Here is a 15050-nt window from a genome sequence, read left to right on the forward strand (position 1 = left end):
ATCCATATACCATGATTATTTTTAAAGCCTACAGACATTTTAAACAGTTTTTGACTCTTCCTCGAATCTGCAGAGTCCCAGGAACTGCCTTTGCAGAGTAAGCTTTTCTCTGGACATCACCCTGCAGAGAGTGACAAAAACCAGCTGCTCCCAAGGCAGGGGCTTGGAGTTTGCGTTAGCTTTTACACTCTGCTGATCCAGCGGTCCACTTCAATGCAAAGGAATGATTGTTTCTTTAACTCATCCACACTCAGGACAACTCCAGCTCTGTGCCTGCCTGAAAGGAAAGGCAGCTTAGAGGGGAGACTTTTTTAATGAGCCTTGGCTAGCGACCAGTGTGGGCATCACCGTTTGCAAGTCACCGGTCTAATGGCCCTTCATTGCAGAGCTGGAACAGCCCCTCCTTGCACCACTGGTACCATTGCAGAGAGCTGCAGAGACATCCTGCAGAGACTGGTAAAGCCTGTGCCCTACCTCTGAGGTTTGCTGATGAAAACACTCCTCTCCAGACATTTAGCTTTCTAAAACATTTGCCATCCAGCACGGAGTCTGGTGTGTGAGGACGGGAATAACGGTGAATGGCAAAGAGGTATGAGGCACCTTACCAACACAACACGTGTTATTAGACGTCTGCGTGAAGGACAAAGAGCCACAGGAGCTCGAACAGCTCGTGCTCACCGCCTCGCCTCTGCCACAGCCTCCCACTTCAATGATGGCTGCAGAGTGCCAATGGAGCAACTCGTACTCCTGTTACAGGCGAATCCAAGGCAATCACTGGTTTCAGACCCCTCAAAGGAATGTACCAGGAGACGGGAGAAGGAACAGAAGCTTTTTATATACTGGGAAAATATGGCATTTATATAAGTGATAAAATATGCTGTCTTTCTAGGCTTTTCAGGTGGCTGAAACCTTCAGATTTTAATCCTGCCCTTCTTTTCCAAGTTAAAAGGCAGGAGGCTAGACTTTCAAGCCAAAAGATGAGAATCTCAGCCCGAAGCAAAGTGCCAAAAATAACACCGATGCCAGCAAAGGAAGCGTCAGCACCTCATAAAGCCACTGTGGAAAACGGCAGCAAGGCCACTGCAGCCGTCAGCCAGAGCTGGAGCTACACGGGGCAGGGTTTGCTGGGGAGGGGCGACCAACAGCCCCTGGGCAGTACCCAGCCATGGCTGGAGCCAGTGGGAGGTCAGACAGACAGGGAGAAGCAGCCAGAGCAGGGTGACAGAAACCAGCAGAAGTGAGGGCTACGTTTCTGAACCTGAGAGGAATATGGTTCATTAGGGACTAATTTCACTTATGTCAGCATGGGGACAGACACCACCTTTGTGTCGCCCACAGGCACTGATCTTACCAGAAGGCCAAGATGGAATTAGAGGATGTAATTCGGTTACTCTGATCATCTAGCAAGACAGATGCCCACACAAGCTGTTTTCCAAGGAACTTCAAAAAGGGAGCTGAGCCACGGCCATCCTGAAGTGCTTGCTGAACGGCCTGGCTACTGATAGATATGCATCACAGCCTCTCTGCTGTGACACTTGCACCTGATCGGGAGCTGAAACAGTGCCTGAACACAGCCAAGAGGACCCAAAGCCCACTTTGAAATACCTTTTCCTTTGTACTGTAGTTTCAAGGGCCTTTTGCATCAGCTAGGTAGTGGAGGATATCCCTCCAACATTTCCATTTCTCCTTCCATAGCAGTCACCACTTCCACTGGGGCAGAAGTTGTTGTCTTCTGGTCACTTCCACAGGTTTCCACCTTTTTCAGGATGGGAAAACAATGCCCTGCATGATCTCCACCAGAAATCTACCCCTGCCCACAACACACATTAAAAGACAGGAGCAGACAGAATCAGCGACTTTTGGAAAAAAGAAGAGAAGAAAGTTGGTCTTTTTTTAATGAAATGCCTGCAGATAATTGGCAACAGCAGCTTCTCCAACATCACTGAGGGAAGACACTCCAATGAACACCGTGTCAGCAAGAGGGAGAGTTACAAGCTGCTCGCTGTTTGCACGTTTTCCTGCTAAGCTGCAGTAGTGCAGAGCTCAGGCCAGGCTGTCCACACATGGCTGCACTACCTCCACGCCGGCTGTGAGCTGGCACGAGCGCCCCACAAGCCTCTGGGCAGGGAGGGGGTATGGGAAGCCCTGCTCATTGCAGGGTCATAAGCAGTGCATCGTCAGAGCACTCTCCCCGCCTGCAGCCAGTGGTCAGGACAGGGTTTTCCACCACTAGGTAAACAGGGATGAGGCAGGGAGAAATGCCACAGGCTGAAGTAATGCCATCTTAGAGGAAAAGCTATTGCCTGGAAGTTTCCTCAGAGAGCAATGCAGGGGAACAAGGATTTCCCCATTTCAGATTTGCAGGAGAAAACAGTGGCATCTGCTGGCCTCCACCCTAGCAGCCTATCCAGCCACATACCACCTCCTACCCACACACTGTCCCATGCCATTGCTCCAGCCACAACTGCAAATACTGTCTACTACCCAAAAGCACATCACTGGGGCTAAGTTTTTGCCCAGTAACTGATTCCAAGCCCAAGCTCTTGCATCTAGCAAATCAAACACCTTGGTGCAAACCACTCCAGCACACAGCTAGTACTGCACTGGAGCTAACCATTCACAACCACAGAAACTCTGCTGACTTCCCTCCTGCTGAAAGCACCAGACCCCAGTACTGCTGAAAGCACAGGCAATCAGCAGCATACCCTCCAAGCACCAGGATTAAGTCTGGGTTGCTACAACTGTCTCTCAGTCACCCGATCTGTCTCTCCAAGGATGTTGACTCCAAACACACATGGATTAAATGTGAACTAACTGAAACTATTATGGCCTCCAACCATCTGCCCCTCCCAGCAGGGATAGCTTCTAAACCACTAGCCCTTGCAGCCAGAGTATTTTAACAGTACTCATTTAAGGCTATTTTATTAAACCAGGCTATGAACAGTGGCATTTCAGGTTGTGTTTCCTACACAGCTCAGTCCTCCTGCTCATGGAGGGGGATTTCCAGCAGAGGAATGGAGCAGGCACCTAAACAAAATTAACTGCTCCTGAGTTTGATCTGCTTGTGTTTGCAAGGCAACGTTTCATACAGGTGCAGACTCCAACTCCATCTGTTCGCACAGCAGAGGCATTTTAAAGCTTTCCTCCATCCTGGGAGTCTCCAGTGACCAGTATGAGTCAAACCCTCGCTGCAGCCTTTCCCTCCGAGGCAGGGTCTGACAGAGTCCCTCTGCTCTATGCAAACACCTATTTCCATGAAATCTGTAGAAACTTGACAGCTCGGAGACTTCTGTCGCATTTGGTTGAAATTGGCCTACCAGTGCAAACTACTGGGGGGGAGGAGGGGGGAGAAAGGCTGACAGACAACAGGATTGCATAAGGCTCGTTTCCATAGGAAACCAGGCTAAAAGACATGTCTCAGTTTAACCGTGTCTACACTGGGAGGGGTTTAATTACTTCAACTGCAGCAGTACCCTTAGAACAACATGACTGTCTGGCACAAGCCAGTCTTCCAGTTTCCCAGAAAATTGCTTCCTTCTTCAGGCAAACTGGAAGTGAGGTGACTGTAGATGGTGGAGACAAAACATGCAGCTCACGGCTGCCCACTACGCTGAGCGCCCAGAGCAGAGGGACAAGGTGGCCTCCAGCCACAGGAAGATGCTCTCTGCTGGACCCGGCAGCTCTCACTCCAACTGTCCTCAGCCAGCCACCCTTTGCTGCAGGTTTCCTACCCTACCAGCCAAAAGGATCCCATGAGGGTGCTTCAGTCCACTTGAAAGTCAGGCAGAAGAGACAGTGACAGTGGTCAGCGCTATCCCAACTGTCTTTGCCCAAAGACTGGGGAGCATCATCCGATGCCATCCTTCTGCAGAGGTGACAAATGGCATGGGGTAAGTAGTTGCTCTGCAGTCAGGTAGGTGCAGAAGAAAACACCTCTCTGTGACTGAGAGATCAGATCCTGGGTCATTTTCCATGAGATCATGTAAACTTGTAAGCAGGGAAGGAGTCCAGCTGCAGCAAACACCAGCTGGGAGAATTAACATTGTTTGCTAAAATAAACCTTTAAATACAAGGCTGCAACGATCGCTTCCTGTCTTGAATGAATAAATGGCTGCCTGGTTAATCATCTTTTTTGCTTGGTTTCTGAAGCAAAGGGAGTACACTCTTCCGTCAGATGCTTCAGTTCCAGCCTTCCCCAACAATCTGGGGACCCGTTGCTTGAATTCAAGCAGAGAGAAAATAAATTTGTTATCCAAAGTTCTCTGCACGTTTCCACACTGAGAAAGAAAAGTAGTGACCAGGAAGGCCTGTGAAATACAAGTTAAATCCAAAGCATAAAAATCATTTTACATTAGCCAAAAGCAGGCAGCACACACACACTGCCAGTTGAGGAGCACACATGCTGCTCTGATGGAGTCACAGGAGGCACTGGGTTTTGCCCAGCAGGTGCTCTGAAAAAGGACTGGGGTTAGCACAGCAGGGGAGAAGGTTTAGCAGTCAAAAGATACAAATCTGTGAGAAACTAAAGTCACTTATTACACCACCCTGTAAAGAAAAAGATCCATTTTTTGCTCACCAAACCTGAATAGCCTGGGAACACCATGATGCTTCCAGTGAACAAGCAGGGAAATCTCAACACACAACGACCAGCAAAAGGCTCGAGCAGCATCCTTGTGACAGGCTTTAAACATTTAAAAGCTGGCACTAGAAGCTCATTCGTCCTAGCAAGTATTATCAAAAGGATCACAATAATCGGCCTATAAAGCCTGACGCCAATTGCTCAACAGGAAAATTGGCTTCAGAGCAGCAGTGCTTACTTTGCCAGACATCAGCTGGGAAACCAAATAATCATATTCAAAAGAGCTACAAAATCAAGGAGCCCACTTGTGTTAATATTCTGTCAGTTGTTTGCATCTTACAACTCCCATTATGGGAATTCAAACTTTCCTGAGCTGCTCTTGAGTTTTAGAAAAGACGGGAAAAAAACCTGCCCTGACACTACTAAAGCACTTTTGCTTTTTTATTTAAGTTTGCTAGAATATACCAGCACATGTTTTGAGGGCAGTGCCATTCTTTCCTTCAGAATGCCTTTCCTCCCCCATAGCACATCCTGAAACAGCCCTCCTGGGGCTTCAGGACTGTCCCTGACGCATCAAGACTTCTGCAGTCAACTAAAAGAGAGACGCACAAGGACCAAGGCCCGATCCCCACCACGACCATTACAAGGTATGAGAATCATTCATTCAGGCTCTGGCCTAGGCTGCTGCGAACAGACACAGTGCTGTAACTCGCCCTCCTTCTCACAGCAGCCGCAGTTTCGCTGCTCACAAATTCCTTAGTGCTAGAACACCACCGCGAGAGTTATCAGCTGCATCTCCAGGCCTCTGCGAGACACGCGGTACCATCTCAGTTGGTCTCAGCTCCAAACAAGGCTGGACTCCAGCAGCCAACTGTGCCAAGCTCAATGTGGGCAACTGGTGTTTAAAAGAGCTGTGTACCCGGCTCTCTTGCAAAAGGGCTCATTTCAAGACTGCCAGAGGAGGAAGTGGGCCAGGGAGAGCTGATTCAGTGCATGCAAACACAGGAGAAGCAAGAGACACAGATAGCTACCAGGAGCAGGCATTGAACGCCTTTGGTAGAAGGTCACTGATGCAGTCAAAAGCTCCAGCCTGAGGGACCAACATCATCCAATCCTATTTCCCTCTGCAATCCCTTCTGTACACCAGCATGGGAGTCATTTCAGCCCCCATCTAGAACATGCTGATATATGTGGGCTCTAAAGCTTTTAGGGACAGAGGAAAATTTACTAGAGCCACAGGGCTGCCTCCCCCAAATGGTTCTCTAGCTACTAAAGCGATAATTTGAGTTCAACACTGGAAGGACCTTGCAGCAGTGCGTGGTATGAGCAGCAGCTCTGGAGGGTTCACATAGCCCAAAAGGGGGAACAGGGGAAAAACAAAGCCAAACAAACAAGAATGCACTTGTGAAACCACGTACATGGTTGAAAGTTCTAGTTCACAGACTCAGCACAGAGGGACAAAAGCCACCAAAGGAGAAAGGGGCTATTTCATCACTGCTGCAGAACCTCCGTTTCACTGGTCCCTCTCCTCGTAATTGCATTCTTCCCCTAACCTCCGCGAGTGTTGTGTCCATGCAGATAGCAACCATACCAGGAGACAAAACTGTCTCAAAACTGTGATGGGTTTAATGCTTCGCAGGCAAGTAGAGTGTACATAGACAAGCACATCAGGAAAGCAGGAGGACTCCTGCACAGAGCTAACAATATGGATGCTGGAATCTCTGCCTTGAGTGGGCACTCAAGATGGTGGTAATCAGTATAAGGGAATGGGCTATGAAGGACAGTGTGGTACAGCTGAAGCTCTCCAACAGCCATAACTGTAGGTAACTTTAACAGCAGCATTCTCACCACACAGAATCACCCACAAAAGTTACAAGCAATGTGGAAAGTTTATCTTTGGCTTTTAGAGTGGCAACTTGCAATGCTGTTCACACCCCCCAGGAACACTGTTACCTCAGAATGAAGGATTCACTTTTAAGGCACACGAAGAGACTGGCAGACACTTTGGAGCTGCATTAGCAGAAAGAAGAAAGAAAAGTTCTTCAAAGAGACAGCACAAAGATTGCAGACTGACCTCAACGGTCCACCAAAAATCTACATGTATGTGGTTAGATATGAAACAGCAGAGCTGTGCTTTAGATACCAGCATTGGATGTAGACAATACATGACTCACTGGAAACAAAGATGTCTTGAATTTCCTTTGTAAGTGCCGAGGAATGTCAGACCTCATCCCAGGAGTCAAACCTTAGCATCAAATTTAAGTAAGACACAAAAGCACGTACAGGACACATGCACCCATTCCCTCTTCCTGATTTGGCCCTCCGCTAAGCATGCGGGAAGCATGCCCACAGCTGTACCAAGGCCAGCCAGATCAAAAAGCCCACAAGAGCCTTCCACATCAGCTAGGGACTGGAGGAACACAGCTGATGGCTAACTCCATGCCCTACTACCCATGAGGGGTAGAAAAGTCAGTACAATGCAGAGTCCTCCGCTACCTGCCAAGATCACTTCAGCCCCATGGCTCTTTTTGGTGAATCTTTGCTCCCTGAGCAGGTTGAAAAGGTGGGGAGTTGCCCTCTGCCTCGCTTCTCAAGATAAAAGCTTTCAGAGGATGCTTAGCAGGGGGTTTCTGTGTGGCAAACCAGGGCTTCTACCTCGCCGCTTTGCACACACTGTCCTACATGGCACATCGTGATGTCTTGCTGCAGTGGAGTGAGAAGGAACCTGCTTGCTTCATTTGCCTTTTTTTAAAAAGAGCTGCAGAATTCTGGAAAAAGTGACATTAAGAGTATTACATTTGCAAAGAAAGGAACTTGATCCAGGAAATGGTAACATTATAGTCATCTGCATGATCTTAATTCTGCTCCTTTGCTGACACATGTTATGACCACAACTAGTGGCATGAGCACATACCATTTTCCTGCAGGATTATGCCTGGTCCTGCACTCAGGGTAGCAGAACAGAAAGGCAATGCTGGGTCCTGACCTTCCCTGGCCATTTCCCTATGGGGCATCTTGCTTTATGCAAGCCCCAAAGGCCTGGGGCACTGTGATACCAATCAGAGCCATTAGCTCCCTGGTCTTGTCCAATGCTAAAGTCTTCATAGGGCACTTAAACAAACAAGGCAAGTGGCTGCCAGAAGAGAAAGAGCAGTTAATTATCTCCTTCGTGCAGCACTAGACTAGGACCTATGCTCTAGTCTCAGCTTTGTTGAGGCTAAGGGACTTGCCCAAAGTCACACAGGAAATCTCTGTGGCTCAGTTCTGCATCAGAAAAAGGGTGATAAAATTTCCTGACCTCTCTGGAGGAGGGTACAAGATGTTCAGGTAGCACAACACCAAAGAAGGGGAGAAAAAAAAGGCAGGGGAAGTGCTTGCTACATGTTAACTTGAGCTCAGTAAGGATAAACTGCTTCAAACAACAAGGCTGGGAAGAGACACCAGTCACCTCCCATGAAGCACAGATATTAAAACAGTTACTCTTGCTAAAAATCGGTCTAACACATAATATAAATTGTCTTCTCAAAAAACCTTAACGAGAAAGGAGCAACTGTAGTAAACAGCCGCATCCAGCACCCAGCAACAGTCTTCCCCTTTGTCCCACCCCTACAGCCACACAAAAACCTGAAGACTTTTGGTTGCATTTCCCACCTCACAGGATCCAGCCTGAATTAGGAGGTAAAAAGAGACCCAGCTTCTTTGCTAAGGTTCCACTGTAGATACATGTAATTACATTCGCAATTAAGTTTGAGTCTAGCTACAGGAAACCAGAGGCACTTTCCACAGATCAGAGTGATGTTATTGCCACACTTCACAGGTTTTCATAATGCACACAACATGGTGCTCTGAAACTCACTTTTCACTGACACACTTTCCACTGAGAAGTAAGTTCATCTTTATTTATCTGGACTTTCTGCTTTTCCTTGCTCACTCGCAGGAATGCTGTCTGCATGTTAATGCAAGTGGGGGGTGCCAAGGGAACCGGGACAATCCAGTCCCCTGCTCACAGGACATTAAGGCAACAGATTCAGGCCCTAAGGAGAAGGAGCACCCAGCTGCCCTCAGATGACTCTTGCCAGCTGATTCACAGTCCAATGCTGACAGGCTCCCTAGACATGACAGAGTTCCGCTGCCACAGTGAGAGGAGCATTGCTCCAGGGGAGGTTCCTTAGGCTGGGAAGAGGCAAGGAGGAAGATTTCTGATGACTTTCCCTGCAGTCTCTTCTCAGCCTCGTGGTGCCTTTCTATGTGGGACAAGATCTAGGATCTCAACAAACCACAGCAGTCCTGAAGAGACCATCATGGGCTCCAGAACAGCGTGCAGAAGTGCAGTTTCCCCAGCCTAGCCACAAGCCATCTTGCCGTAAAACCCAGCTCTGCACTGGCTACCTTTGACTACTCTCTCATAGGAGAAATTCCTGCCTGCCCCTACTTAAAGAAGAACCAAAAACCAAAACCACATAAAGCATCCAAAGGAGGGGAAGGCCCAAACAGCACACCAGAGGAACTCAGCTCGCTGAGGGCATGTGAGCCTCACCGTTCTGCCCTGACGTCGGGCTCAGCCACAGGGACTCTCCCAAACGGCTCACCTGGCCACCATGTTGACCACAGCCAAAGCAGGGGTGTGCATACCACCTCCCAGAGGCAGACAGGAGATCACACCTTGCCTAGGAGCAGTGGCCAGGCAAACGGTGACAAGTTCCCTGGGAATCCAAGGAAGATCCCAAGGAAGCTGGCACAGTGAGAGAGTGGGGATATCAGCAGAGACAAAATGAGACAGCTAGCCACACTACAGGAGCGGATCTAGCAAAAGCCTTAAGGCTACAGCCCTGCAGAGAGACACGTGTCCTAGGTAGCTGCTAGTCTTAGTGGCTGCAAGGGCACATAAGCTCAGACCCCCCTGCATGCTGCAGATCAACATGTGCCCAAATTCTTAGAACACCCATAGTCAGACACTGGCTTCCACATGCTCTTGGGGAACAAGTGACAAGTGTTGCTGGTCCAACAAGTGACAGCCACAAGTGTCAGCCACACCAAAACCAAAAGCACCTCAAGTCTCACCTTTCATTTCTGTTTTTTTAATACCCCTGCCCACCCCCAGATCACCAACACAGATTGCTGCTAGGACAGTTACTACAACTTGCCATGAGCCCACTGCTTCAGCGCCAAACACGGTAAGGCGTGCCCTGCAGCGACTAACCAGTGCATTCAGCCATCTCAAACTACAACCTGTTACGGCCGCACGAAGGTCCCCACAGCCCGACTCCACTAGGGCCAACACACCAGAATACAGGACACAGACACTGCCAAATTTCAGACGGCCTATTTCAGTCTCCTCGAGTTTCCATGGTGGTTTTGGCCTGCCTGTGGCGAAGTTCCTTTCCGTGCAAGATCCTCTAAAGGACTGAATATAAAATTTTGTCTGCTTTTTTGACTGCTGAGCATCCCGCAGCCTGGCCCTGAAAAGGCCACGTGCCAGCTGTCTAGAGGTTAACAGAAGGATTCCCCCCTCCAGGCTTCACATTTCTGTTAAAATGGCAGTCCCTGGGCTGTTTTAGACAGGCATTGCCAGATACAATTCACCAAACGCAGGCAACACATGCAAGGCTGTTCGAGTGTCAGGAGTCACAGCTCTCCTCCTCCAGAGGAGCTCTCAGCCCAGAGCTATGCTGGACAGGAGGGGTGGAGACATCAAAACATCACCACAGCACGCGGGACACCAAATCGATTTCCAAACCCACCATCCCAATGTCCTTAACGAGAAAACAAGAGGTTTGGGGTGAAGGAGGAGATCCAACAGTCCTTTGGCCCTGCCAGCCCAGCTCCTCTCCCCCTCGCTTCCAGCCACCACAAGCCCCTACAGCCATCAACGGGACACTCACCTTGAGGATCTTCACAACGACCCTCTCGTTGTTGGTGATGTTGATGGCCTCGAAGACCTCGCTGTACTTCCCTCGCCCGAGCTTGCGAACCAGCTGGTAGTCGTCCTGATTGCTGCGGGCACCAAGAGAAGAGAGGAGGAGGAGGAGGAGGAGGAGGAGGAGGAGGAGGGTGGGGGGAGAGGATAACTGACAAGGCAGCAGGCCGGGACGGGGACGGGCCCTCTCCCAGCCCCCCCCCTCAGCCGCCCGCAGGCCCCCGGGGACACCCCAAAACGAGGTGGGGGGGGGGGCAGGGAACCCTTCCCGTGGGCTGAGGCCCGCAGGAGGGTGCGGGGCCGCCGGCGGCCCGGGGAAGGGGGGGTGGGGGGTGTCTCCCCGCGGGGCGCTTTACCCCCAGCTCGGGACGTGCGCCTCGTAGTCCCAGTACTCGCGGCTCCTCAGGCTGTTCACCTCGGCGTACACCCGCGCCCGGCTGCCGGCGGCCGGGCCGGGCATGGCGGCGCCGGGCGGCGGCTGCAGGAGGAGGAGGAGGGCGCGGGGCCGGCGCGGGAGGCCGGCGAGGCGGGGCGCGGCGCGCAGGAGGGCGGCGGCGGCGGCGGGCGGCGGCAGGGCCAGGCCGGAGCGGGGCCGGAGCGGGGCGGGGCCGGCCCGGGGGCGGCGGGCGCGGGGCCCGCGCGGAGCGTGCCGAGGCCCGGGCCCGGTGCCGGCGGCGGCGGCTGCAGCCTGGGCCGGCCCCGAGCGCCGCGCAGCCAACCCGGAAAAGGCGCCGCCGCGAGAGGCGCCCGCCCGCCCGCCGCCGCCCAGCCGCCCGCCGCGAGGCGCCCCCCGGCGGCGCGGAGGTCCGGCCCCTCGGCGCCCGCTCGGCGGGTGGCTGCCGTCACGCCTCGTCACGCCCGCTCCGCCGTCGCAACCGCCACTCACCCGTCAGGCCCCCGTCCCCCCGCCTCGTGTCACCCGCCACGGGCCCGTCACCCAAGCCCTCCCCCTCCCCTGTCACCCACCCAACCTCCTCCTGCCCCCATCATGGCTTCGTCGCACCCTGTCACACCCCCGTCACACCCTCCTCACCCCCCACGCCCCATCGCGGACCCTGGGGGTCCCCAGAGGGACCTCTGCCGCCCTGTCACCCCACCTCAGTCTGGTCACAGCTCTGGTCAGCCCCCTGTTACACCGTCACCCCCATCATCACCTGCCAGAGCCCCTGTCAGCCCATCACCTCCTGTCACCCCCAAGGTGGGACCCTGGGTGGAGGAAAGGCCCCATGTTCCTCTGGAGAGACTTCACAGAACCACAGGCTGGTTGAGGGGAGGCACCTCCGGAGGTCGTCCAGTCCGGCCCCCTGCTCCAGCCAGGCCACCCAGGGCCGGTTGCCCAGGACGTGTCCAGACGGCTTCTGAATACCTCCACGGATGGAGACTCCACCGCCTCCCTGGGCAACCTGTGCCAGTGCTCGGGCACCCTCACAGTGAAAAAGCGTTTCCTGATGTTCAGAGGGAACCTCCTCGGTTCCAGTTTGTGCCCATTGCCTCTGGTCCTGGCACTGGGCACCACTGAGAAGAGCCTGGCTCCCTCTTCTTTGCACCCTCCCTCCAGTCCCTCATTCGTCTTGGTGGCCCTTCGCTGGGGTCTCCCCAGTATGTCCCTGTCTCTCTTGTACTGAGGAGCCCAGCACTGGACACAACACTCCAGGGATGGCCCCACCATTGCTGAGCAAAGGGGAAGCATCCCTTCCCTCCACCTCCTAGCGATATGTTGCCTAACGCAGCTCAGGACACCATTAGTCTTCTTTGCAGCTTATGTTCAGCCTGATGTCCACCAAAACCCTCAGGACTTTTTCAGCCAGGTTGCTTCCCAGCTGGGTGGCCCCCAGTGTATATTGGCGCCTGGGGCCGTTCCTCCCCAGGGGCAGGACTTTGCATGTCTCCTTGTTCAGGAGAACTTCAGGAGGTTCCTGTCAGCCCATTTCTCCAGCCTGTCCAGGTCCTTCTGGGTGACAGCACGACCCTCTGCAGTATCAGCCACTTCCCAGTTTGGTGTCATCTGCAAACCTGCTGATGGTATGCCCTGCCCCATCACCCAGATTGTTAATGAAGATGATTGGACTGGGGATGCTTTACCTAACGCAGAGCCCAGGAGACCATTCACCTTCTTTGCATCAAGGGCACATTGCTGGCTCATGTTCAGCTTGGTGTACACTAGGACCCCAGGTCCTTTTCAGAAAAGCTGCTTCCCAACAGGACTGGACCCAATATTGAACCCTGGGGTACGCCGCTAGTGACTGGCCTCCAACTAGACTTCGTGCCACTAATCACCACCACCCTCTGGGCCAGTTTTCAACCCACCTCACACCCTCACCTCCCAGTGCCCAGTGAGTCCCAGGGGAGCTGCCAACTCCAGTCCTTCCCCAAGCCCACACTGGCTGGGTGCAGCCAGGACTCAGCACCAGCCACCAGCCTGCGAGGTGACAGAGCAGAGCTCGGGACACAGGTTGCTTGGTCTTACTCTGGCACTGCTCCTGGCTGGCCTCCAAACATCAACTTAGGTTCGGCTGGAAATTAGACTTGGCTCCAGGCTGTTTCATGGTGGCTGCTGAGGAGCCTTTCCAGCCATCAGGTCACAGGGCCACCACTGTCCTTCCTTTTCTGTAGGCATCCACTTTCAACTCAAAACCAAGGTGAGGTTGGAGCCTTCAAACTGCATGTAGATACTTCTTGGTATTGCTATTAATGGGAAAAGCAGCACTTGGTAAACAGAGGAGATAAGCCTTTGGCTGCTCTTCCTAATGGAAGTACATAGAGAGATGATTTTCTTTTCCTTTGGGTGCTAAGAAAGGAAAAGGACCCATAAGGACCTCAATTTAGAGGGCTAAAGCTGATGTGAGTGCTGGGCTTTGAGGTTTTGAGGAAACCTAAGGAAAGTATCCCTGGAAAGATAAGCATGTGGAGTCAACTGTGTGCTGCAAAACCCAGTGAGCTTTCTAGGTGTCTGAGACTGAATGATGAGAAAACCCAACAAGACTTTATCATGTCATACTTTGGGTCCTGACTGAACGCAGTCCAGGCAAGACTTTGACAGGCTCTTTGGAAAACAAGGAGGATGTGCTCAAAATGGTCGCTCTCCCAGGGCACTCATCACTGGAGAGAGAAGGCAAGCTTGACACCCACTCCTGCTAAACCTGTCTTAGCAAAAAGTGAGAGGAAAATCAGCTGTCCTTGGGGATGTCTGCCACATCCAGAGTCCAGCTTACTGGCCTCCTTCTACCAGGCCTGCAGAGCAAAGATGAACTACACCTCCTAGGACCCAGAGGAGATGCAGAAATGCACAAGCAAAGCAGTCAGCCTTTGCATGAACTAGAATTTGTGACAGCACATGCAAAGGCATTGAGTCACAGGTTTAAAGTGGCGCCATGATACTGGCATGTGCATATGGCTTTTTCACAGAGCAAGATGGCTAGAGCTGCACCACTACACAGCTGAGACGTTCGTCTCTCCCAGTAAATTCTGCATGGGACCAGGGTAAAATCCTGTGTTAAAAGGGAGATTTGCATTCCACAGGGTGCTGCTATTTGGGCACAGGCGCTCAAACATCAGGTTGGCTAAAATTTTTCTGAAGGATCATTTTCCCAGTGGAGTACACTGGGTTGTCAGCAGTTTCATCACTGGTGACATCTTCCTTGGTGCTTTCTGGCAGGACACAGGCAGACTACCAAACTGGCTTGCCAGGCTGATTTCTGGCAGGAAAGCCAGCCGGTGTGCTGTCAGCTCCTCCAGCTGATGCCTTGGCTGCCCGACTGCAGGAACCGGGGCTGCTTGCTGGTTTCTGATGCTGCCTGGTGCTTTCCACAGCAAAAAGCCCTGTTTGAAGTTAATGGGAAGTTTGCCAAGCTTTACCTGCTTTCTCTGAAATGTTAATGAGCTGTTGTTGTTGTTGTTGTTATTATTATTATTACTATTTTCAAATCTGGCCAGAAAGGTCCAGCTGTTTCCCAAAACAAAGTCAGGGAAAATACGGTTTTGGCCATTAAAAACACATGGAGATCCTGTCCTGAAGGTACATCAGAGCTCTGGAGCCTGGTGTTTGTCAAGGGACAAATCTTTTGGCAGAGATGTGCTGAGTGTCCTGCTGACCTCTGAAAAGCTTTGTGCAGCTGGACAGAGCTATAAACTTCTTAAAATCTGCACCCCATGTTCCTGCAGCTGCAAAACCTCTGGCACAACATCACTGTTCCCTCCAGAGATGCCGTGCCTGCCCATCATCCCATCATGGCTCCACCGGGTCACTCAGCTGCCTCTCCCCATCATACTGAATGATGAAATACTTGCTGTCTCAGGTTGGAGCATCACAAAACTCGGGCTGGTGCAGAGACCGACAGTCTGGTGTTATAATTACCTCTGCGATCTTAATTAGCCAGCTCACACAAGTACTGCTTTTAACACAGGTTTTAATTCATGACCCCTTGTTAAGGTTTTTCATGGGATCCCCGTCCCACCCTGCAAGCAAAGAGGACCTCCAGGCTGTGTCACGTACATCCTGTCCCCTCATCCTCATCTCAAAACTCTTGCTTTCTGGCATCGAGTTCTTGTATGTGA

The 15050-nt window shown here is 51.9% G+C and overlaps 1 protein-coding gene across 3 annotated transcripts in view; it reads right to left on the reverse strand.

Moving 5' to 3' along the window:
• Nucleotides 1-11064, reverse strand: part of CSNK2A2 (casein kinase 2 alpha 2) — a 28269-nt gene extending 17205 nt beyond the window's left edge. For 2 of the 3 annotated variants that reach the window (XM_069794002.1, XM_069794003.1), the window contains exons 1-2: nucleotides 10853-11064; nucleotides 10462-10573 (exon numbers count right to left, since the gene is read on the reverse strand). In XM_069794002.1, the coding sequence (XP_069650103.1) occupies nucleotides 10462-10573; nucleotides 10853-10956 (216 nt within the window). In that variant the 5' untranslated portion in view covers nucleotides 10957-11064. The remainder of the gene's footprint in view (nucleotides 1-10461; nucleotides 10574-10852) is intronic. The other variant, XM_069794001.1, reaches the window with a different exon arrangement.
• Between the last annotated feature and the right edge of the window lie 3986 nt (nucleotides 11065-15050).

Source organism: Haliaeetus albicilla, chromosome 10, assembly GCF_947461875.1.
Source record: "Haliaeetus albicilla chromosome 10, bHalAlb1.1, whole genome shotgun sequence".
Lineage (NCBI taxonomy): Eukaryota > Metazoa > Chordata > Aves > Accipitriformes > Accipitridae > Haliaeetus > Haliaeetus albicilla.